This window comes from Mustela nigripes, chromosome 2 (genome assembly GCF_022355385.1).
Source record: "Mustela nigripes isolate SB6536 chromosome 2, MUSNIG.SB6536, whole genome shotgun sequence".
Lineage (NCBI taxonomy): Eukaryota > Metazoa > Chordata > Mammalia > Carnivora > Mustelidae > Mustela > Mustela nigripes.
Window position 1 is genome coordinate 10,104,658 of NC_081558.1, and position 24,537 is coordinate 10,129,194.

Here is a 24,537-nt window from a genome sequence, read left to right on the forward strand (position 1 = left end):
GATGACTAAAGAAAGAATTCTTAAGACATCTTTGGTGCAAAATGGTGGTTTATTAAAGCACGGGGACAGGGCCCGTGGGCAGGCAGAGATGCGGCTGCCTTTTTTAAAGATTTTATTTATTTATTTGACAGAGAGAGATTACAAGTAGGCAGAGAGGCAGGCAGAGAGAGAGAGAGGAGGAAGCAGGCTCCCTGCTGAGCAGAGAGCCCCATGCGGGACTCGATCCCAGGACCCTGAGATCATGACCTGAGCTGAAGGCAGCGGCTTAACCCACTGAGCCACCCACGCCATTTCAACTTTTAATTAACATAAAAGGTTATTAATGAGGTTTTTTTTTTTTTTTTTTTTACATTCTCCTTTTTATACTAAGTCTTTGAAATCGGTGCGTGTTTTACCTTTACAGCACATCTTGATTTGTACCAGCCACGTTTCTAGGCTCACTAGACCCAGGGCCAGTGGTGACCATACTGGATAGCACAGGTAGACAGGTGTGGGCCCCTGGCCTACGGGGCTGGGCTTGCACCCCCCAGAATGGGGCGAGGACTCGGTTTGTAAGTTGGGGGATCCCCGGGGGCTTTTCGTCATACATGTCCCCTTTCTTTCCCTTCCATTCATGACAGATGGGGGTCCCCTCGTCCCCTCGCCGGAGAGGCCTCTCCGTCCAGGCGCCCCAGCACACGCCCCCAGCACCTAGCCCTTTCAGGTTGCTCCCCATAACCTAGGGGGCTGCCCACCTGGGAATTCACACAGTCGCGCCCCCCGCCATGCGGATGCTGTCTTCCCTGTCACTCAACTTTTTGCTCCCGCCCCCACCTGTAAGGTAACCGTCGCTTCCCTTGGTTTCCACAGCGACGCCACCAAGGGGCGGGGAAGGGGCGCGCGGCTCCGGGGCCCCACTTTGATTGGTGGGTGGCCAAGCACCTTTCTGCTCGTCCCTGTCCGGCCTGCGCTCCTCCCCCTCGGTGTGTTCCGCAAGCTGATTGGCCAGCCTTATGGCGAGAGCGGCTAGGTCTTGCTGAAGACCAGCCTCACGGGGCGGGGTCGAAGGTGAGCTCCCCGCGCGCTGATTGGCTGTAGGGGCGCGCGCGGCAGGGAGGGGCGGGGCCGACGCAGAACCGAGGTTAGTGTCGCGCGGCTGTCGCGAGCGCGTGAGGGAGTCTGTTCCTTGTTGCGCGCAGGTAGTCAGTAGCGGCTGCAGGCGCAGTAGGGGCCGTGTGAGGGAACCATGAAGCACTATGAGGTAAGGAACGAGGAAACCCGCACTGAGCGGCCGCCGCAGATTAATTCATTTTTCTTCTTCGCGGAACCACGGGACCCCTTTTCTGCTCCTGTGCCCCTAAGGGCGACCGGGACGGCGCAGGCGCAATGGGCGCGCGTTGTGCCCCGGGCCACTCGTAAATTGCAGTGCGCATGTGCAAAAGGGTATTTATAATTCTGCAACCCAGGGTGTCTTTTTCTTGGGGTCTCTGCAGGATCCGGGAGGCTGGCAGCTTCCTTGTAGCTCCCCCAGCGGGGTGGGACAGACTTGGCAGGGGAGGAACAAAGTACGGGACGCTTGCTCCCTATTCGTGGGTGTGTTGTACAAGCTTGTAACATGCCACCTCCTCAGGTTTAGTTAGGAAGGGGCTTTGCAGTCAGCCTTCTCCCGCACGAACTTTGGACCCCTTCCCTCGACCTGGACGTCCCCGAGAAGCTTAGGCGGTGAGGGAGGTTCCAGGGCTGGCCCCCGCCGAGCAGCAAAGCTGATCTTGCGCTTTGGTAATCTAAGAGATCATCTTAGTCAACCCCTGCACCCGGGAGAAATCTCATGCCCACAGCCATCCTGGAAGCCCAGGTCTTCTGACTCCTAACTTGGGCTTCTTTTCCCCTTAAAACGAAGTCTTCTAATGCGCCTAGCGACCTAGCTGATAATATAATATTAATAACTTAATTATTTGATCATTACTGACTTTTAAGTAACATTAAGTAATAAACTTTTACTTATACGCATAATAATAATTCAGTTTGGGATTATTCTTGTGCTACGAGATTCTGTTACTTGATTTTGTTATTCTCATAGGCCTCTGAAATTGGAGGCTGTTACTATTCCCATTTGTATAGGTAAAGAAATAGTCTCAGAGACGTCGAACGACTTGCCCAAAGGCCCCCAGATGGTAAATGCAGAGCAGAGAGATGAATTCAGGACTCCAGAGTCTTAGTTGCCAGCTCCTAGGCCATGCTGGTTCTCAAATGAAAGTTAGCAGGTAGAGATATCTTTTTTCTCTCCTCAATTTAAAAAACTGTGGCAAAATACACATAATATCAAATTTACCATCTAATCATTCATTGTCCTGTTCAGTGGCATTAAGTACCTTCACATTGTTGTGCAACCCTCACCACTATACAGTTCCAGAATTCTTTCCTTTTGATTTTGCAAAACTGAAACTTTGTCCCGTTTAAACAGTAATTCCTTATTCCCCATTCTGCACAACCTCTGCGACCACCATACTGCTTTCTTTTTCTCTTTTTTTTCCCTTCCCTCTTTTTTTTTTTTTTTTTTGGTAGGTTCCACACCCAGCATGGAGCCCAGTACTGGGCTTGAACTCGTGACCCTGAGATCAATAGCCGAGCTGAGATCAGGAGTTGGACACTTAACCGACTGAGCCATTCAGGCACCCACACCATATTGCTTTCTGTCTCTGTGAAGTTGACCACATTAATAGTCTCACATATAAGTGAAAGAGATTCCCTGTTTTTATTTACAAGTTGAATACCACTACCTCGTTTGTCCCTTTTATAATTATTATTTTTGGTAATTTACCCAGAATCTTTGAAACATTTATCCCAGAAGTTCTCACTCATTTTTGACATAATACCAAGAATGAGGAGGTAGAATTCAATAGTCTCTGCTACCCCATTCAACTCTGATTATAGAATAAAGTTGTAATCTAGTTTTTCCTCTCAAACCCTCTTATAATCCTAGAGAAAAAGCCACAGTTCAAAAGATGCAGGATGGAACATCCATGTGACAGTTTGCAAAATGTAGTTTTAGCTTTCTTACTTAGCAGTCAGATAAAGTAAGCCTCAGATAAACTAAGCCTCTGAGGACCCTTGACATCATCACTTTTGTTCCAGAAGCTGAGAACAGCTTGAGGGCCCATGGTTTGGACTGGAGAACATGTTTTACTTTACTGAAATCTTTTCCCTCCCAGAAGGAAGGTGGAGCTTCAAACCCACTGTTCAGAGTGATCTTGGAGGGGTACCTGGGTGATTCATTCGACTGGGTGTCTGATTCTTAGTTTTGGCTCAGATTATGATCTCGGGGTTGTGGGATAGGCTGCCTGCACCTGGATTCATGCTCAGCCTGGAGTCTGCTTGTCCTTCTCCCTCTGCTCTGCACCCCTTTCCTGCATGTGCTCATTCTCTCTCTCATAAATAAACAAATGGATAAAATCTTAAAAATATTAAACAGGGCACCTGGGTAGCTCAGTGAATTAAGCCTCTTCCTTCTGCTCGGGTCGTGATCTCGGGGTCCTGGGATCGAGTCCCCCATCAGGCTCTCTGCTCAGCGGGGAGCCTGCTTCCCCCCCTTTCTCTCTGCCTGCCTCTCTGCCTACTAGTGATCTCTGTCTGTCAAATAAATAAATAAAATATTTAAAAACAACATTAAACAAGCAGACAAATAAAATCCCCAAAGTGACCTTGGAGGAAAAAAAAAGTTAGGTATTTAGCTGTGTTCTCAATTATTCTTTGCTAACATTTGCCAAGTAGTGTCTGAGGTGATAGCTACAGTTTCTGTGTGGGAGGAGCCCTTGTGTCCTGGCCCAGTTTCACAGCAAGCAGATTCTTGTTACTCCAGGTGTTTGTTGCAGATCAATAAAAATAGCAGGGGTGCTTTCACTAACATTTAACAGTTTGAGTAAAAGTTTCAGTGATCTACATCAAAGAGTATATTTCTGTTCTGGATCTTATGCATCCTTCCACCCCATCCACCCCAAGTGACCCCCCTGTCTACTGAGGGCATAGCCTCCCTCAAAAGACCTTTGTGGCTCTGAGAGAGACCTCGAGATTATGAAGTGCAGTTTACAAAGGATAGAAGTGATGCTTGAACCGTATGAGGTGTGACACGTGTCACGCAGTGAATTCACGAGGGCTTGTGTCTGATGTTATGGCAGGTAGGGTTCCAGCTGGAGGGCAGATTTGTTGCTGTTTCATTTACAGTTTAGCATCATTGCTAGTCTCCCCTCTGTGATCCGGGAGGAAAAAGTATCCCTTCAGCTAACTGAGATGAAGCAGATAGAACAGGTCACCCTTGGGACCTGGCTGAAGTCGTTTCCTTGGAAGGCCAGAGCAGGCCTTGGGATTGTCTTGGGTTCAGAGCAGGGTTGATAGGAGAACCTGCTTATCCTGCTTATCCCAGGCTACAGGATATATTTTTTTTTATTGCTGTTTTTGTCATTGCAGATGGGGGGGTGGTGTCAAAGTAATGATCCCAGTAGTAACTGGAGAAACAGCTGCTGCATCTTGTAAATTCCTGGGAGGATCAGTGCCTCACAGTCTCCTTGAGCCTAGATCACTGCCCATTCCCTTTAGCTGGGTACATGGAGATGAAGCCTCATCCCCTTGGGGTCCCTACTGCCCCCATTTAGGATCTTCCATCCCCACAAAAAGGGTAATTCTGTTGGTGCTTATTTTGCAAATAATTCCAGACCAACATGGTACCCTGCCTGAGGCAAGTTTTGTTTCAGCTTTCTCTGCAGGAATAAGTATGTGAAAGTTCTGAAAGTAGAGTTCTGGTCCCGAACTCTATTTAGAGTCAGAAAACTGGGCAGGAAAGGAAAAATTAAGGAGAAAGTAGACTGACCTGTCATTATGTCATAGGTGTGTGGCCTCTGGACAGGCCTGGGGTGGAATCCTGGCTCTGCCACTTAACAAATGATTATGTAACCAGGACAGCTTGATTATCCTCTTTGAGCCTCTCTGTGACTGCTCCTTGAGGGCAGGTGAAACCTACGTATTTGGGAAAGCAAAGGCCAGTATTAAAGAACATTACGAAATTGCAGGGAATCTATCATGAAAGGGTATGCGTAAAATGCACAATTCCATTATATGAAAGAAAATCTTGTTTGATTACCCAGTCCTTTAATAGATCTCCAGACATCCTGTTGAGTGGAAAAAAGCAAGTTGCAAAAGATTCTATACGTTTAAAAAAGTACCAAATGAGCTTTATATGTAATGTTCATGAATATGTACATAATAAAATGATAAATTGCAGTTAGACGTCAGAAATATTTGGGAATTACACAGAGGAACCATTGCTTGGGGAAGGAGGGATTGGGGAGAGAGAGGTTGGGGAAGGCTTCAGCTATGTCTGTTTTATTGGGGGAAAAAAAGGAATCTAATGTAAATATCTGTTAAATCTGGGAGATGGGATCTTGGGTGTCTGCTATTTTCTGTACTTTTTTTCTTGTGAATTCTTGTGTACTTTTGGAATAGGTGAGGGTTAATTAATGTGTGTGTCTCTTTGACTTTTGTACTTTCAATTTGGTGCCTGTCTGCAGAAAGGTGTTGTATTCTGACACAGGGACTGCTTGGCCACTTCACTCTAAACATCTTTCTGCCTGCTGCAGAGAAAGAACAGGCCTTCCAAAAATGCCTTTGGATTGATTTTGCATTTGCGGATAGGCTGGGATGCTGGTTGTGATCCCCTCTTCTTGGGCTGGATAATCCTGCTGGATTAATAGCAGGGACAGGTCACATTTATTGTGTCCATCCAGAAACCCAAGAGGTTGGGTCCTCTTTGTCCCCTCATTTGTGGATAAAGGACCTGAGGCCCAGAAGGGTGAGGGAACTTGCCCCAAGATCTTGTCGTGGTAAAGACGGGATCCGGACCCAAGTCTGTCTGAGTCCTCCTCCATAGAAGAGGAATCAGGTGGGCACCAGTATTACTTCTACTTTACACATAAGAGAAACAAATTAAGTTGCAGTGTAGCTGGGCTTTAGCCCTGAGTTTGGCTGTTTTGTTTCTGGCCCTGCTGATGCTTCCAGAGGCTGCTGGTGGCAGGGCTGGGCTGGGCTCTTCCATTGTTCTAAGAACAGAACATCCCTGGAGGGAGAATGGGAGGGTACACGGTGGGCTGCTGACAGTGGGTCTGCCTCGGCCTTAAAATTGGATGGACTTGACCCTCGGAATTCTAGAGGTGAGAGTTCCATCCGTACTGTCAAGCCCGGAAAACCACGGAGAAGTTTAAAGACTTTCCTTGTGTCGGTGTGCTTCAGGCCAAGAGCCTGGGGTTGGGAGGGGTGGGGAGATGGGGGTGTGGGGGCGGGGGGGGGGGGGGGGGGGGGGGGGGGGTGGGGAGGGTGGGGCGGAGCCTAGGCAGAGGAGGCGGGGTGGAGGCGGAGCTGAGGTGGGGAGGTGAGTGGGAAGATCTGAGTGGTGGGAGTGGTGGGTGTGGGTGTGGGTGCAAGCCGGGTGGTGGGACTCCCTTGAACCCCTTGAATAGCAGGTTCCTGAGGAGAGTTTAAGTGGAGAGTTGACAGCCCTGAGTGGGGACTATGCTAGAAGGGGACTCAATAGCACGGTTGAGTTTGGTTGGGAATCCCTGTGCTTTCACTGACAGGTTTGGCCAGAGACCTGGGGCTGGTTGGTTGAGTTCAGCTTCTGTCTTAACACCTTCTAGCTGATGTTGCCAGTGACAGGTGAGGAGGTTTTAATACCCAGGGACAGCCAGAGCATCATCATTGTTGTCAAGCCACTACTAATGTAATACTCTTAGTGCTTTTTCTTTGTTAACTCACTTAATCCTCATAGTGAATCTATGAGATAGGGACTCAACAGATGGGGAAACTGACAAAAAAGTGAAGCGAAGGGCGCCTGGGTGGCTCAGTGGGTTGAGCCGCTGCATTTGGCTCAGGTCATGATCTCAGGGTCCTGGGATCGAGTTCCACATAGGGTTCTCTGCTCAGCAGGGAGCCTGTTTCCCTCTCTCTCTCTCTTCCTGCCTCTCTGTCTACTTGTGATCTCTCTCTGTCAAATAAATAAATAAAATCTTTAAAAAAAAAAAAAAGTGAAGCGAAGCGCCCTTGGTCCCACAGCGAGTGGCAGAGCCAGGGTTCTGCTGGACCAAAGTGGGCTTCTCTGTGGGTGGGCCCCGGTGCCTGTGCACTGAGGAAGAATGAAGTATGTGGTTGGGAAGGACATGGTGGTCTTCGGTGGCTACCACGTCTGCCCTTGGGACAGACACTTTACCTCCTTGAGCTTCAGTGTTCTCACCCGAGAAGGCAGAATAAAGACCCCTATCTCGGAGGGCTACCTGTGGGGTGTAAAGTGCCCAGCACACTTTGTGGCCCGCAGTCAAGATACAGAGCATTAGGTGGTTAAGGACAAATCATCGGACAGATGGTCAGTCAAATTATCTGAAATGCTTTCTGCATGTGACCTCTTTTGAATGACTTCAAACTTGCCTGTGAACAGGCCATGAGGCTTGGTTCATTGAACGTGCTGCTGGAGATGGGTTCATGCTAAATAATATGCCTAGAAGGTGGAGGAAGAAGCCCGTGATCAGTGATCAGTCTTGATACGCTGTCACACAAGCTGAAGTCCCATTTTGGGACGATCTATTCTTTCTCTTTGGGAAGATCCCTGGCCGAATGGAATCACAGTCAGAACCCACTTTTTGCCTTACTGTGACCAAGAACCATCCCAAGAAGTGGGTGTTTCAGGTGGGCCTGGTCGTCTGGTGTCAGTCATAGCCTCCTCACTCAGAAGCGGGCAGCTTCTGTTCTTGCCCTGCCTGGCCATGCCCCATTCCCCCCCGCCCGCCCTCCCCCTGCTGCAGAGCTGCAGGGGCTTCCCCATGTAAGTAGGAGGATCTTAGCACTTGTGGCTCAAAACCATCCCTCAGAGACTTCTTGGCGTCTTCTGTCCCCTGCTGTCCTCATTCATCACTACACCTCTGTTTTTCATCTCCTTAAACACCCGCAGCCACATTCCTGCCCTGAGCACATGCCTGTTCCTCAGCCAGAAATGCTCTCCTCTGTTTTTCTCTGGTCACTCTTTACTGTTGAGAGCTCAACTTCAAAGTCATGCAGAGAACCTTCCTGGACCATCCTCCCTGGGGTATGACCTCTGCCCCCTCCCCTAGCACCCCGTTCCTCTCCTTCTGGCTGTGGTTGCATTTTCATCTGGGTACTTCACGGTCAGACTGTGAGCTCCGTGAGGGCAGGGACTCCTTGTGTCTCATTCCTGCAGCTTCCCCAGCATCTGACCAGTGCGTCCTTGTTGAATGAATGATTGGATGAATGAACGCATCTTCTCCTTGTGGTCAGGATCCTGGAGGGCCAAAGGGTGAGTGTGGGGCTGCTGCTGGGACCTGGCTGAGGACTTGGTCTCATGGGTTGGGCTGAGCCAGTCCTTAGTGGTCCTGATTGGGGGAAGCTGGCTTCTTATGGCCCATTGGCCTCGAGCCACAGGTCCAGCCCAGCCATGTCACACTCACTCTCCCCGTGAGCTGCTGGCACTGCATCTGCTGGCGGCCTGCCCCTGGCCGCACAGGGTGCTGGTAGGTTGTCCTGGTCCGAGCGTTCTCGTGTTGAGGGGTTTCACTTGTCTGCTTCCATCTGTCATTTACTCATTCATTTGTTCCAGGGTATTTCTCTCTACCTTTACTGTACTAGGAATACTGGGCTGAAGTAGCCACAGTGTCTGCCCTCAAGGTCTTTCCATCTAAGCTGAGGCCCAAAGGAGAAGGTTTTTAGGGAAGGGATGAGGGGCAGCAGGTGCCAAGGCCTGGAGGCCAGACTTTGTGGGTGTCCCATGTTAAGAGGTGAGGTCAACAGGGCAGAGACCTGTGGACTTATATCCTGAGAGTGATGAAGTCCCTTTTCTGTTGATTTTGCCTAAGATTTAAAATTTTCAGAGGGTGGTTTATTTATAAGTCCTTGAGGGGCCCTTGTGTTAGGTTTTTGTTACATAAATGCACAGAGTAGTTTTTCCTTATTACTGACTAATGGGTGGTGGATGGTGTTTGGGGCTCCCCCACCCCACCTCCTCTAGTCCCGTGGTTCGTTAGAGATGGGCCACGAGCCTTTCCCAGCCCTCTGAGGGATAAAGGGCCTCTCAGTAGGTCACAGTGACTGGCATGCTGGCACAGCCCTGTCCCTGTCCCTGCTCGAACCAGGCTCTTATGTAAGCAGTGTCCCTAGGCCATTCAGTGGGCCCTGTAGACTACAGGGCTTGTGTCATTGTCGGGTCCTTCCGAACTCTGTTTTTCCTTCTTAAAGGGACCAGGGAAAACTGGCTGGGGCCATGCCAGTTTGTGACGGGGCCCATGGGAATGGGCCTTTCCTCGGGGTGGGGCGGGTCGGCCGAGTTTGGGGGAGGGCGGTTGAGCACTGGCACCGGAGTGTCAGCATCAGGAAGCAGGTCGGAGCTTGAGGGACTCACAGAGCTGGAGCCTCCACTCTTCTTGTGGGGAGCAGCTGTTTCCCAGGACCCCTCAGGAGTCTGACTCCCCATTGGGGGAAGGTGGGATTGGGGAAACATATCTCTTGGTGGGGAGTGGGGGCGGATCAATCAGAATTCTTGAGGAGATACATGTAGTCTGAAACAGTATGTTATTGCTTACTATTTACTGCAGAGACTGAAGTCTAACTAATCTCCTGGCTGGGGATGGGGATCCACCCTCCATCTACCGCAGGGCAGGGCTGGGTTGAGCTGTGCAACCCCTGTCCTGAATATCAGTGTTTCAGGAGAGGTGGCTTTGCCCTTCCCATCTGGGAATCCCGTCATTCAGGGCTGAGCTTGAATGTCACCTCTAAGAGGTTCCCCTTGACCCACCCAGGCCACACTCACCACCCTGGGGCCTCTCCTGTTTCAGTTCTCTGCATGTAAAACTTAGCACCTACTGAGGGTTTGTGTGTGGGAGCCCCTCGATCTCTGTAAGCCTGGGCCCCTGGTGGGGACTTCAGCACATACCTTGGAACGAGTGATGATGTGCATGTCTGTTAGAGACCCTGGCCTACAGAGCAAGGCACAGGGCAGGCTCAAGCAGTTTGCAACATCCCCGATGCACCGCCCCCAGCCCCCACCCCCCATAGCACCGCTGTCCGATGATGATGCCTGCTCCTCGGGGCTGGCAGTTCCAGTGGGCTCCTGGCCTGGGGTCATGAAGCTGGTCACTGCTCATCTTTTGGTGCTCTGGAGTTTGACCCTCCCCCCCCCCTTTTGGCTCAGAGTTACCTGAATTCCGAGTTTTCATGTAAGGATAAGGTGGGGATCCCATGGATAGTGCTAAGCCACAGACCAACAGACTTGGGCACGGTCTGAGGAGTGGGCGTAGGGACCTACTGTGTGCCACATTCTGGCTCACCTGGGGTGTCTGTGGATGGCACACAGAAGTGCAGTCATTGCCAGGCTCCCTGACTCGGCCTGGGAGCATGCACCCTGGAGAGAGAAGGCACGGGGAAGGACGTGCATACAGAACTCCTGGGTTCGTTGTCCCTTGCTTCATTTTCCTTCTGCTGGGGCCAGGGACACTTTTGAGAAAAGCAGCTCGGCACCTAGCACCGGTCCAGCACATTGAGGGGCTCAGTCAGCATTTCCTGAGAGCGTGAATGGGAACTTCTCAGTCAACAGAAAAGCCTTGTAGAACTTCAGAGGACCCCCAACCTCTGCCTTACGTGCTTTCTCAGTGAGCTGGAGTGCTCCGTGGGGGCTGTTAATGGGTGTTTCAGACTAAATATCCAAACCTGAGCTCCAGATTCCCCCTCAAACTTGCTTTTCCCCATTCCTGTTAATGGCACTTCCAACCTTCTAATCACCCTACTCCTAGGCTGTTTGACTCTGTTCTCTCATGCCTGGCGTCCTGAAGTCAGCAAATCTGTAGCTCAGCCTTCAGAGTACTTCTGGAATGCAGCCCCCCCCCCCCCCCCCCCCCCGGCCCACGTCTGGAGTCGGCAAACGTTATCCATGAAGGGCCAGATGGTAAATATTTTTTTTGGCCTTTGTGGGCCATTCAACCCCTGTGACATCTTCTCAACTCAATCATTTTGAGAAAAGCAGCTCTAGATGATACATTAAACAATGAATGTGGCCGTGTTCGATACAACTTTGTGGATACTGGAGTTTGAATTTCATGTAATTTCCACATGTCAAGATCTCTTAGCTTGTACAAAAACAGGCGGTGGGCCAGAATTGGCCAGTGGGCCATAGTTTGCCGACCCCTTGGTATAAGCCATCTTTTATTTTAATTTGATATTATTGGGCTCCCTGCTTCCACCCTATTCGCCTATAGTCCAGAAGGATTCTTTAAGTCAGGTCATATCCCTGCTCTGCCCAGAGCCCTCCAGGGTTCCCATCTCACTTGAAATAGAAGCCAAAGTCTTAAAGTGGCCTCTGAGGCCCTGCACAACCTGTCACCTTGCCCCATTCCCCTTCTTGCTCACTCCCTCCAGCCACATAGGCCTCTGCACTGTTGCTTGAACACACCAAGAATGCTGTACCTCAGGGCCTTGGCACAGGTGCTTTCTCTGCCTGATGCTGTCCTCAGATTTCTCAGGAGCTCTTTCCCCAGTGCGTTCAGGAATTGTCTCAACGTCTCCTCTGTAGGCCTTTCATGATCACTTGATATAAAACTGCACACTCCCCCTTCCCCTCTCACTGCCTGTCCCCTTTTCCTGTGCTGCTTTCCCTGGGGCAAGGGCATCTTCTAATATTACGTGTAACTTTATTTATCTTTGTCCCCCGCAAAAAATGTCCTTTGCACATGGGCAAGGTTTTAGATCTCTTTCCATAGCTGAATCCCCAGAACCTTTAGCAGTGCCGACATGTAGCCACTGTTCAGCCAATATTTATGCACTGAATGAATGAGGCTCAGTTTCCCCAAAAGATTAGTAGTAAAAGAGATAATTTGTGTTGAGAATATGTCTCCTCCCCGCAGGAGGCATTAGCTGTTGGCTGTGTTTGTAAGGCTGGCCCTGGGGATCCTAGAGTGGGTTCTTCCAGAAGAGCTTCCGGGGTGGACTAACCTGCCTGCCCCACTGGGCCAGAAGTGCTGGACACAGGTTGGGGGTCGGCCTGGATGAACTCCTCCTGCTGCTCCCATCGGCTTGTGTCTGCAGGGCTGTGTCTCCTGCCACGTCCGGCCTCTTGGCCTGATGGCACCTTCCTGCTCAAGAGATGCAGAGACCAGACATGGTCACCAACTTCAACTGGCCAGGCGGTGCAGGGGTGCAGACCTGGGCCATTCCCTGAGGGTCTGGGGCCAGGGACAGCCCTGGAGGAAGAACGTTCAGTTCTAGGGCGCAAAAAGATGGGGTCCTGCCGCTGGAGCTTGTAGCCAGGGCTCACTGGGCTGGACTTGTGCTGCTGAGCCTCATCCTCCCTGTGTATGAAATGGAGTAACAATGGCAGTCTGACAGAGTCAGTGTGAGCTGGTGATGGCTGGGGGCTTGGTGTTAACAGCCCCAGGAGGCAGGGCAAGGAGGGGTTGGGGAGCCACTATGGGAAAAGGCTGGGGCCCTACTGGGAGGGGCTGGGCCTGCTGAGTCCCTCAAGGGATTGATGTTGGGCTTCTTCCAGGGGGCAGGGCCTGTTTGAGGAAGGCAGGCCTGCTTGAGGTGGCTGTCCCCATCAGTCACTTGGGAGCTTTTGAAGCTCTGGGTGCCGGCTCCCCTGTTGGAGACCCTGTGCTGCTCCTAGGTTGCCCCGGCCAGGGCTCCTCAGCCGAGTCACATGCGCGGGTAGGCTTCTGGACCGCGGGGCAGAACTTCTGCCACATGTGCCACGAGACTCATCTGTGTGAGGTCCTCTTTCTCACATTGCCACTGACCAGATGGAGAAGCCAAGGCTCAGGCAGGGAAGATTGGGCTGCCCCAGGCCTCTGCAGAACTATGTCTTGCTCAGTGTTGGGAACCGCTCCCTCCTAGGCCCTGCTTTTCCACCCCTGACGGCCTCTACCCACTACAGGAAACCGTGTGGGAAGCATTAAGACAGCTGCCGAGCCTGCCTGAGCCCTTCCCTGTGATGTCAGAAGGCGACAGGCCTTTTGCCTTGGCACCCTGAGTGTGCTGGGGCCACGGGAGGCTGAGGCCTGGGGAGGAGCAGTCTCAGCCCTTGGGATCTCTGGGGGGACACTCCTGGTGGAGGTGGCACGTTCTGTAGGGTCTGGACCTTCCAAGACTAGTGTGCTGGCGTTGGAGCATCAGCAGGGAGGGAGGTGCCTTTCAGATCATTGGATCCAGGGGCCCCTTATCCCTTTCCCCTGTTAGCAGTTAACCCTGCTCTTCACCGTGGCCGTGGTATTACATCGTGGTGGTGAGTGGGGGCTCTGGGCCCAAGCCGGTGGGTTGGCACTGGCTCTGGCACTTCCTGGCTGTATGCCTTGGGGGAGGGCCCACTTGTTTCTGAGCTGCCTGACGGGGGTCACAGTCCTTAGCTTTCAGACCGTGTGAGGCTGGGTGTGCTATGCACGGGAAGGTCTTTGCGTAGTCCTTGGCACAAGTAGGCATTTGATAGACATTACTCCAGAGGCACTTCCAGATGGCACAGGCCCTAGCAGCTCTGCTCTGGGTGGGCCAGCACTCCCTGGAGGCTGGAGAGATGCGGCCTGTGCCGGCTCAGGGAGCTGCGTGTGCTGTGGGTGCCAGTGAGCATCTGGTCAACAGGCCAGAGATCGAGTCCCTGCCATGTTGGTTCAGTGTCCCCTTCAGGTGGGGCTTTGTGTGGTTGCAGCGACCAACCTGGGGTCACATGAGCACCCAGAGAATGCTCTCCAGGATGCTGCTGGGCTGCATGGGCTCTGCCAGCGTCTCTTGGCCCCCATCCCAGAACCTAGGGATGTTGGCAGTCACACACTGACTCCTCTTGTCTGGCCAGTGGGGGTGGGAGATGGAAACTGGCTGGTTGAGGGCCTGGGAGTGAGTCAGGGTCTCCCAGCCTTTCCCAGCCTTGATGATGCTCTGTTCCTACTGGGACACATTGGGGAGGCTGGTGCAGCTGCCCTGTGCACCTCAGAAATGGGGTCATGAGCTGAGGCCACTGGGGAAGGAGGTATTTCTGGCGGAGCAGGTGCGGCCTGTGCTGGCTTCTTGGCAGCTGAGCCCAGGGTCTTCTCAGCTACCCTGGCATGAGCAGTGTGACTTTGATATTTCTGGAAAGTGGAAGGGAAAATGAGCTGCAGGTCTCGAGTCACTGAGTCCAGGCAAATGTGTCCAAGCCTCTGCATCTGTGAAATGGGTGGGCGGGCTGGGTGCCCTGCTGCTTGAGGCCAGACCTCCATCCTCTGGGTGCAGCAGCCCTTGGACCCTGAGTGGGGGTATGTGGGGGCCACCAGTGCCTGGGCCAGTCAGCTGAAGGACCTGTCAGGACCGTTGCATCTTTGCCCGGAGTCCTAAGTTGCACTGAGCAGGGCCTGCACCCACAGCAGCCCTCTTGTACCCTGGGCCCAGGAGATGTCATCCACCAGGGCACACACTCCCTCACAGCCCTGGCTGCCCCGCACAAGATGGCCCAGATGCATGGCCTTTTCCTGGCAGGCAGACCCCTGTGGGGTCCCAGAGAGCCTGCTGGAGGCAGGGTGTGCTGCCTCGTGCCATCTCTCTGCGGGGCCCCTGCAGAGTTTGTGCTGGGTGGGGGTGGGGGTGTGGCCCCAGAGGCCTGTTTGTGGCAGGCGCTGGCCATCCTTGAATACACAGGAGTGTGCATCTGGGCTGAGGTGGGTGTGCCCCTCACCCTTTGGAACTCAGCTTCCTCGTCTAAGAAGTGGAGCTCACAGCCCCTGCTCCCTCGGCTGCTGTGCGGTTGGAAGGGGAGGATGAGGGGAGGGGCCTGGGACGCTGCTGCAGCTCCAGGCCTGCTGTTCTTGACACAGACCTGTTGGGCAAGTCCCATCTTAGGAGGCACAGAAGCTCCAGGTGTGTAAGTGGGAGTGGATGAGGGCGATCTGGAAGCCAAGGCGACTCTCAGGCCTGTGCCTGCCCCTTGTTCCAAGGGGTTCTGGGATGTGGACTCTGCCCTGAGGCTGCTGAGTCCTGTTCGCACATGGGAGGGGACTGGGGAGCAGTGGGCCTGGCTGTGTTGGTAGGGACGGGGACACTGAGGCTTGACTGAGGGACACTGATCTCCTCCTGGGCTGCAGGCCCTGTGGGCAGTGGTGCCTGGGCTCCCCAGCTCCTGCAGGAGCAGGATTTGCAAAACTTGGCTCTTCACACCTGGGCTGGGGTGATGCCTACTCCTCCTGCCGCCCCTCCTTCTGGGGCTCAGGACAGAAACTTCAGCCTCCCCCCGCGCCGTCCCCCTTCAGATCATCAGCAGACCCTGTGCTTCTGCCTTTACAGTCTGTCCAGACGCCAGCACTTTTCACTCTTCCATGGCCACTTCCCTGCTCCCGTCCACATTATTGCCGGTTCCCAGGGATGCCTGCGAGCACCCGACCCCACCTTCCTCTCTTCACAAACCCTCCCTGGTACCCACCTCACTCTGGGTAAAAGCCAGAGCCCTCCCTGTGGCCCACAAGGCCCTTTGTGACCTGCCCCATCCCTTCTGTGGCTTCATATTCTACTCTTTCTTGCTCACTCAGTTCTGGCCACCTGGGCCTTCCTGCTCCTAACGTGCTAAGCCCGGCCCAGCCACAGGGCCTTTGTACTTGGTGTTCCCTCTGCCTCGTGTGCACAGTTTCTTCTCTCACGTCCGCTGGCCTTTGCTCAGATGCCCTTTCCTCAGGGAAGCTTTCCCTGACCACTGTGGGAAATGGCCTTCCTCCCCCCACCCTGGATCCCCTGCTCCATTCTGCTTTTCTCCACAACTGTTGGTGACAGAACATGTCACTGTTGTCTGTCCCCCCTCCCTCACAGCATGCACAGTCTGGGGGGCCGTCCTGTGAAGGCATGGGCTTGGTTTTGTTCACTGCAGTACCTGAGATGCGGGAGGAAGGGAGGCAGGAATGGATGAAGGAAGGAATGAATGGATGCAGGACAGTGGCTGCCAAGACCCTCTTAGCTAGTAGGTGGCAGAGCCCTAACAAGTGCTCCCTCTCTTGGTCCTGTCCTGGTCCCATCCTGCCCCCATCCTGCCCTGGAGTTGCCTGCTTGGCGGGGCTGTCTTCCAGCAGGTGGGAGTGGAGTCTACGGCCACAAGGGGGCAGTGGAGAGCAGGGCCGCCTCCACAGCACAGTTTGGGAACCACTGTAGGGACAGCACTGCAGCCCCGCCCCTCTCCCGCCCTGGGGTCTTGCTGTTGTTAGGGTTCCCAGATACTGTCACCAGCTGGGTGGAGCGTTATCACACCACCTCTCTGACCTTGGAGTCCTGTGGTTGGGCCCCTTCATGGCCTGGTCAGGATTATTTGCCTGTACTATTTGCCAGTATTGGTCTAGTAGTATTTATTCTTCACAGGATGACTTTTAGGCTGGGCGAGTTTATGTACTTTTTGTGGTTGTTATTAGCTTTGTAAATCTTATAGTAATCCTGTGAGATGGCAGGTGAGGGCAGCCCACTTTATACATGAGAAAATGGAGGCTCAGAGAGGTTGAATAACTTGTCTAAGGCCACACAGCCAGGAAATAGGTGTGTCTTTTGGACCTCAGATCCTGGGGAATGTGCTAATGGCCAAGAAGGCCCTTGAGCCTTCCTTGTGAGGGGGCCATTGGGCCTGTGGTAGTGCCTCTAAGGGCCCAGGCCATGTAGAGCCTGTCAGCATGGATCCCTTCTGTGTTGGGGTTGCTGGTGAAGAAAGACAGCAGGGTTCCCCAGGAGCTGGAGCTGGCTTGGTCACTGACCCTTTCCCTTGGTGAGCAGTGCCCCAGAGCCTGGGGGGGGGGGTGGTCCAGCTGTCAGAATGTGGGGCTTCCCAGGGTCACTGGAGTTGGAGGGGCATGTCTGTGGGCCTCACAGAGGCTTCTCTGGAGCTAGGTTCTGTCCTAGGATAGGGAGAGCTCCAGGCAGTAGCTTCTACCCTTCTGCTCTGGGGTTTGGCAAGGTGGGCGTGGCTCCTTGGCTTGTGGTAAAGGCAGAGCAGGGAAGGGCCTTGGCTTGGAGGGTAGTGGGGAGGGAGCTTTAGGTCCTGGTGTGTGTGACCTTGGGCAAGCCCAGTTGCCTCATGCAGCTGTTTACTGAGCCTAGCTCCTTGCTGGGCTGTTCTGGTTGCTGGGAAATGATGGAGAAGAGTCCTTGCCCTCGGGAGCTGGTATGTGGGAGTTGCTATTCTGAGGAAGGACCTCACTTGGGAATTTGTCTGAAGGCCCGAAGATGTAAAGAAAGAAGGCCTGTAGGGTCTGGGGGGCAAGGAGTCCACGTAGTGGGAACAGCATGTGCAAAGGCCCTGAGCCTCTCCTGTAGTTGCGTAACTGCTCTGCTTTCCCACTGCTCTGGGTTTCTCATCTGTTAGATGGGGTTCATCCCTGAGTCTTGCCGTGGGCATCAGTACTGGCTCAGAACAGGGCTCAGAAAATGTCACCCTCATTTCTGCTAGTGCTGTGCTGATCTGCAACATCTTTTATTTCCATGAAGACAGTGAAGGCCATGGGCCCTGCTGCTCAGCAGTGGCTCTGAGTGCTCCTCTCCAGGCTGGGGAACGTTGCAGCCTGGTCCCCACGGCTCTTTCAGGGTGGGCTGTGTCCCCACCCTTTGCCCTGCTCCTTCTCCCCACCCCCCCATGCGTGACCTTATGGCATGCCACGAGTTGCTCTTGGCTGGACCCTGGAATCTCAGGCGCCTGGGTGAGAATTCCTCCCAGGCTGGTGGAACTGTCATCGCAGAGCCACGCTCCCGTGTCTCAGGCCAGCACGTTTGCCCTATCCTTGTCCTCTGTGTCCATTGTGCCTGAGGCTTTGGTGCCACACCCCTTGCTTGTGGTCAGTGCTGGGACCTTGGGCCAGTGACCCTCCTCACCCATCTATCCAATGTAACACCCCTTCTACCTAGCCCTTACCCTGCCTCTAGCTCTCTTAGGAGGGCAGATCTCTCCTTTCCCCTGGCCTATCTTCTCCCCAGGGATGAGGTCTGGGCCTGCTACCTTGCCTTTTCTGCTCAGGAACTCTGCCTAGCGGCTGTGCTCAGCAGCTGCGTGTACACTCTGACCTGGGCTAGGCCTACCCTGGGTTCCCATCCCGGGCTGGCGTCAGGCCTGGCAGGCGAGTGTGTGTGTGTGAGAGAGAGCGAGGGAGCCAGCCGGGGGAGGGAGAGAGAAGCATAGGACAATGGGAGGCATGCTCAGCACGGGGCAGGGGGTGGGTTCGCAGTGGGGTCGAGAGGGGTGCAGTGCGCGGGTAAGCTCTGGGACTGGAGCCTGGGAAGCACAGGACCAGGTCCTCTATGTTTCGGCCCTTGGTGTGTGGGTGGGTGGATGTGGGTGAGGAACCCTTGCTGCTCCCTGCCCTGGGACCTGTTTTTAGATGGGTAATTGGGGCCTGTTTGTTAGCCCTCCTCTTAAAAATGATTGAGGTGAAATTCACATAAAATTAACCATTTAAAAGTGAAGATAGTTCAGCAGCATCGAGTATATTCACACTGTCGGTTGCCCCGCTGCAGCCACCATCTCGATTTAGTTGCAGAATATTTCTGTCATCCCTAAAAGATACCAGGTTCTCATTAGGCAACATTCCTCACTGCCCTCTTCCTAGCCGCTGGCAATGCAGTCTTTCTGTCTCCTTGTGTCTGCCGATTCTGGACACTTGACATAAATATGTGACTCTGTGTCTGCCTTCTTTTACTCAGCATAAGTTTCTTCCTTTTCTTTTTTTTGCCATCTAGCATAACTTAAATTTCACTTTTTATTTTGGAATAATTATAGACATATGGGGAATTGCAGAAATTGTACAACGAGGTCCTGTGTCGCACTTCCCCTCACCCCTCAGGGCCTTTCAGACCTCCTCCAGGGTGAAGGCTGCTGGATCCTGGGATTTGGGGGCAAGAAAGTGGCCCTGAGCAGAGGCAGCCCTCACCCTGGTGGGTTGGGCCCCTGGGTGCCGCTCCAGGGGCTAGACTTACCTCTGGGAGGGCGCAGTCTCCTCTCCTCCAGCCTGGGACTGGCCTGGGCGCTTCTGTGGCTGCGGCGGCTGGGAGTGTGCCCCTCTCCCGGCCACCCCTCCCGCCACCCAGCTTCCTCTCCCGGCAGCCAGTCGGGGGCCCCCGATTCTCCCTGGGACCCTGGTCTGGTGCCCAGGTTGGGGGAGAGAGTAGGATTTCAGCCCTCCCCCAGCAGCTGGCCAGCAGGGAGAGGGGCTGGTTGTATTTTAAGCTATTGAGTGGTTCAGCAGGAACTCGGAGGCCTCCTCTCCCAGGAGGCGCAGTGCTGCCTTCCCGCCCCACACGGGCTCCAAAGGCATGTGGGCACTGCCCCCCTGGGACCCAGGAACTATTAATATACTTGCAGCCACGGGGCAGGCCCTATGCCTGCCCAAGGCCCTGCTATTCTAGCCCTTTCTGGCACATTCTGCATGTGCCCCTTCCCTTTCCCATAAGTCCCCTCGGTGGGGCCTGGCACTCTGGGCGGTAGGACCGATTTTCTTTTTCTGGCCCTTCTGTTTGGTTTTGTTATCCGTGTGGCTCAGAGGGGCTCAGTAACATGCCCCCCAAGCCCACACAGCCGGGCCGAGCCTGCAGTTGGCAGCAGGCACCCTCCATCTGGTGCAGCATCAGTAGGCGGCATAGGCCAGGGATGGGTGTTGGGCCCTCTCCTGTCCATGGTGTGGGGCAGGCCTAGTGTATGTGGGCCAATAGGCCCACACGCTGCCAGCCACTAGGGGGGCTGGAATCTGTACCCAGGCCTGTGCCCTTCCTACCGGGTCTCCTCATGCCCAGTCTTATGGCCCCACGTTTTGGGGCCCTGTTAGGCACCATGCTGGTGCTTCACTCGAATTGTCTCATGAGACTTATAGCTCCTGGAGGTACATGCCTTCCTACCTGCCCCCTGCTGAGGCTCAGCGAGAAGGGAGGGTCTAGTCACCCAGGGACTGCACAGCAGGGCCAGACTCAGTCCTGTCTGCTGCCCACCACACCTCCTATCATTGGGGGATGGATAAGGGGAGCCCTTTCCTTCTGGGGGTGCTGGCTGCGGTGGGCCCCTCTGCCTGGGCTGTGGATGGGGGCTGTGCCCTCAGAGAGCCCTGGCTGGGGCCCTGCCCCGGGTTTCTGGTCCTGCTCCTTTTCCCATGCTGCCTTTGACTGAGGCTCTACCAGGGGTGAGGCTACAGGGGCTCTACCAGCACCTGCTGGCCAGTGGCTGACTTGAGGTCAGACCCAGCCCTGTCAGCCATGGCCCCATGTCTAATAGCATCTGTGCCAAGCCCTCCACGGGAGCACTTGGGCCTTTTGGGATCAGCTGGCCATTGCTGGGCCTCCCCCCAGCTCCAGCAGTTCATGTGTTCACTGCTCGTCTTGGTCCTTCTGGCGCCTTCTCTGACCTGCTATGGACGGGTGGGTCAGATTCCCCTGAGGGCTCTCTCCCCGCCAGCTCTGCTCCATTGCTCTGCTATAGACCAGTCACTCTCTGGAGGCTCAGAGCAGAGCAGTGGGGGGTGTGGGGTGGGGTGGCCAGGCTCTGTGCTCTGGGCTTTGTGGGGTTTGGGGCCTAGGTAGGGGTGCTGTGTTGGGTTGATGCAGTGGGAAGACTGCCCCAAAGGTGGCCTTGAACAAGGCCTGGGTGAACCTAGTGAGAAATGAGTGGAGAGGAGGGAGGTCAGGGAGGCAGCGGCCGAGGGCTCATCAGTCCAGGCTCCGGATGCTAGCTGGAAACTTCCTGGTTTCCTGACCCTTTCCATACTTAGGGAGAGGCTCTCTGCACCAATAATTCCGGAATCTGTCACCTCCCTGGGAACATAAATGCACAAGGAAAATAATCCGCAGCGTCTCTTACAGCTCAGAAGGGGAAATGGATGATCTATCTCTCGGATTCTCAAAATAGCTGAGATTTCTCCAAGCCAAGTGAAGTCTGTGGGCTGGAGCTGGGCGCCGGGGCTCGGGCTGCCTGCGGGCCGTTCACCCTCCTCCCATACCTGAATCCACCCTGTATTGGGCCCAGGTGGGAGGCGCCTCTGTGCCTGCCTCGGGGTCTCCCTGCCCCCTGGGGGCTGTGTCCACTGGAGAGCCTCACTTTCAGGGGTCCCAGCCCCCGGGGGTTGCCCCCAGGAGGTATGTGGCCCGGCTCCTTGGGGGGCTGAGTCTGGGGCAATTTTATATTTAGCTGGGCCATGGCTGCGGGGCACTCGGGTTACAGCGGCACAGAAGGCAGCGGTGCCAGGGCAGGCGCGGGCTCCCTTCCAGCACCGCGGCAGAATTTGATCACGCCGGCCCGGCCCAGAGCGCTTGGCGTGGGGAGGTCCGCGGTGGGGGCTGACGGCCGGCAGCTGGGGCCGCCGACTGCGGTGGGCAGAATAGGGCAGCATGGACCTGAACATGAGCATGGTGGCCCGGGAGGCCAGCCAGGGCCTAACCCCGGGCCCCAGCCTCGGCCTCAATGGCTTCCCCCGGATCGCACCCACCAAAGTGACCAAAAAACCTAAAAAGGCTGTTCTCTTCTTCGAGGTGGAGATTTTGGACGCAAAGACGCGGGAGAAGCTTTGCTTCCTGGACAAGGTAGGACCCTGGTGCCAGCTGTACTGGGCCAAGGGCACTGGGCCCGGGTCCCTATTCCTTCCTGGGGCTTCTGGTTGTGAGGAGATGGGAGCTGTCCAGCTGGACCCTTTGTGCCCCTCCAACGTGTTTTGACTCCCTACCTGCTCCTCAGGCATACAAGGGACACTGTCCCCAGGCCTGTCGCTGCCAGCTTGGGGTGGAGTGGGCAGCGATGGCCCTTGGGTGTGGCCAGGAGCTGGCTCCTGGTAGGAGGAAACGAAGCAGCCTTGGTGGACCCTGTAGGGCTTTGGGGCCTGGGAAGAAGGCGGGTGTTCTGGGACCTGCTGCAGGGAGTTCTGGTCCCTAGAGGCCTTCTTTCTGAGGGGAGCCGTGGGTGGGGTGAGGAGGAGAGACAGAGAAGCAGGCCCGGTGAAGCAGGGGTATCCTGGCCGCCTTTGGTTAAACCAAGCCTCAGGCCTACAGCTACCCCGCTCTGGTAGGGCCCTTGCTGCTCCTTTCGGCCTTGGGGGGGGGGCTTGGACTCCACCCGTCCCCCTCCCGTAGCAGCTTCCTAGGCCCCCGGTCCAACCCCCTTATCAGGAAGGGTCCTTGATCATACGCTACCCTGCCCCAACTTCTTTGCGGCCTGTGCTTCCCCCAGGTGGAACCCCATGCCACCATTGCCGAGATCAAGAACCTTTTCACCAAGACCCGTAAGTCCAGGGCCCATTTGCGCTGCCCTCCCATGACCCCTCTGGGCAGGCGCCTCTGGGTGGGACCCAATTCTGCACTCCTCTCCCCCAGGGTTCTGCAGAGATGCCCCCAGTGTGGCCATTGGCTTGCCTGGAGCAGGTGTCCCTGTGTGGCCATTGGCAGGAACGCCCTTGCTGGCTTTCGGAAGGACAACATCCTGCCTCTGCCTGGGCTGTTTCCAGCTGAGGCACAGGCCTCAGAGCCCTTGTCCCAGGACTGGAGACGTGGGGTCCCTGGGCTCTGCTATGCTATGTGCTGTGATGCCCTGCTCTCCCCACAGATCCACAGTGGTACCCTGCCCGCCAGTCCCTCCGCTTGGACCCCAGTGAGTACAGCTGTCTGCTCGGCTGCCCCTAGGCTCCCGGGTGGCGGTGGGCAAAGGTCTGGGCAGCCCTGAGCCCTGGCCTGTCTCTGCAGAGGGCAAGTCCCTGAAGGATGAGGATGTTCTACAAAAGCTGCCCGTGGGCACCACGGCCACACTCTACTTCCGGGACCTAGGGGCCCAGATCAGCTGGGTGACGGTGAGTCTCAGACCTATTTGTGGCCTCCTCTCCCGTCAGCCACGTTGGGGTGACTCACCTGCTCCCCATACCCTCAGGTCTTCCTGACCGAGTACGCAGGGCCCCTCTTCATCTACCTGCTCTTCTACTTCCGGGTGCCCTTCATCTACGGCCACAAATACGACTTCACGTCCAGCCGGCACACAGTGGTGCAGTGAGTGGGGCCAGGTGGAAGGGGGCAGTGGGGGAGGGTGGAGAGGCCTGCTGGACCTGCCCAGCTGAGCCAGCTCCCCCGCCACCCTAGCCTCGCCTGCATCTGCCACTCATTCCACTACGTCAAGCGTCTGCTGGAGACGCTCTTTGTGCACCGCTTCTCCCATGGCACCATGCCCTTGCGCAACATCTTCAAGGTGAGCGCCCTGGGGTACCCCCCACCCCCGCTCCCTGCTGTGGGACATGTCCCGTCCTTCCCTCTGCTGGGCCAGGCCTCATCCCAGCCCTGCTTGCTTTCAGAACTGCACCTACTACTGGGGCTTCGCTGCCTGGATGGCCTATTACATCAACCACCCTCTCTACACACCCCCCAGTAAGTGGCCTTGGAGCTGCCCTGCCCCACCCTGGCGCCTCCCACCCCACCGGGCTCTCCCCTCATAGGCCTCCCTTCTCTGCTTCCCCTTCAGCCTATGGAGCTCAGCAGGTGAAACTGGCGCTCGCCATCTTCGTGGTAAGCAGGCCCGGAGGAGGGGAGTGGGGCGGGGAGTCTGGGGGGCTCAGGGCTGACCCTGCCGCTCCAACAGATCTGCCAGCTTGGCAACTTCTCCATCCACATGGCTCTGCGGGACCTGCGGCCGGCTGGTGAGTGGCCTGTCCCAGACAAAGGGTGGTGGTGAGCGGGCTGCTCCAGAGGGTCTCACTTGCCCCTCCTGTCCTGCCTGCCAGGGTCCAAAACCAGGAAGATCCCCTACCCTACCAAGAATCCCTTCACCTGGCTCTTCCTGCTGGTGTCCTGTCCCAACTATACCTACGAGGTGAGGGTCTGCCCTGCTCTCCTCTCCTCTCCCTCCAGGGGCTGGGGTCCCACCCACATGGAGGGGCCAGCCCCTAATAGAGGTGCCTGGCTCCGTAACTGCTTTAGCCATTTGGAGCATATGGAGATGGAAAAGCTGGCCTTTCTGGGTGTTGGGGCGTGGTTAAGGCAGCTCTAGGGGTCTGGGGGTGGCTTCATAAGGTTCCTGTTTACTCAAGGCCTCTCTGGCACTGGAGTTTGGTCTCCACCTCCTCACTCTGAAAGGGTTGGGGGGAAGAGTTGGCTCCGGGGGTTGGCGAGGCGTCTGCAGAACAGCAGGCATTAACCACCCTCACCCCTGACCGCTCTCCCCACAGGTGGGGTCCTGGATTGGCTTTGCCATCATGACACAGTGTCTCCCAGGTGAGCCCACTGTCCCTTGCTCCTTGGGGCCCAGCCTACTAGGGCTGTGCAGCCCCTCCCTGATGCCCCTGCTCTGCCCCACAGTGGCGCTCTTCTCCCTGGTGGGCTTCACTCAGATGACCATCTGGGCCAAGGGCAAGCACCGCAGCTACCTGAAGGAGTTCCGAGACTACCCGCCCCTGCGCATGCCCATCATCCCCTTCCTGCTCTGAGGTCATTCTGGGGGAGGAGTGGGGGACTATGCTCTCCAGCACTTGGAATAAAACCTGCCTCTCCCTGACAAACTTGGACTCAGGCTTTCTTTGGGGCGGCGGCGGCGGTCGG

At 55.3% G+C, this 24,537-nt stretch overlaps 1 protein-coding gene and 1 long non-coding RNA gene across 2 annotated transcripts in view; one reads left to right on the top strand and one right to left on the bottom strand.

The window, feature by feature from the left end:
* The window catches only part of LOC132011092 (uncharacterized), a 4,868-nt gene extending 3,870 nt beyond the window's left edge, over window positions 1-998 (bottom strand). Inside the window, exon 1 of the long non-coding RNA XR_009402330.1 lies at window positions 735-998. This is a non-coding gene — a long non-coding RNA (uncharacterized LOC132011092). The remainder of the gene's footprint in view (window positions 1-734) is intronic.
* An 89-nt stretch (window positions 999-1,087) lies between these two features.
* Window positions 1,088-24,497, top strand: TECR (trans-2,3-enoyl-CoA reductase). Its single transcript, XM_059389239.1, has 13 exons — window positions 1,088-1,240; window positions 21,502-21,552; window positions 22,193-22,244; window positions 22,565-22,609; window positions 22,702-22,805; window positions 22,883-22,998; window positions 23,089-23,194; window positions 23,298-23,370; window positions 23,465-23,508; window positions 23,582-23,639; window positions 23,724-23,812; window positions 24,168-24,213; window positions 24,298-24,497. Exons 1-13 carry the CDS (start codon window positions 1,226-1,228, stop codon window positions 24,423-24,425), a joined length of 927 nt encoding a protein of 308 aa, XP_059245222.1. The 5' UTR covers window positions 1,088-1,225; the 3' UTR covers window positions 24,426-24,497.
* Window positions 24,498-24,537: the final 40 nt, after the last annotated feature.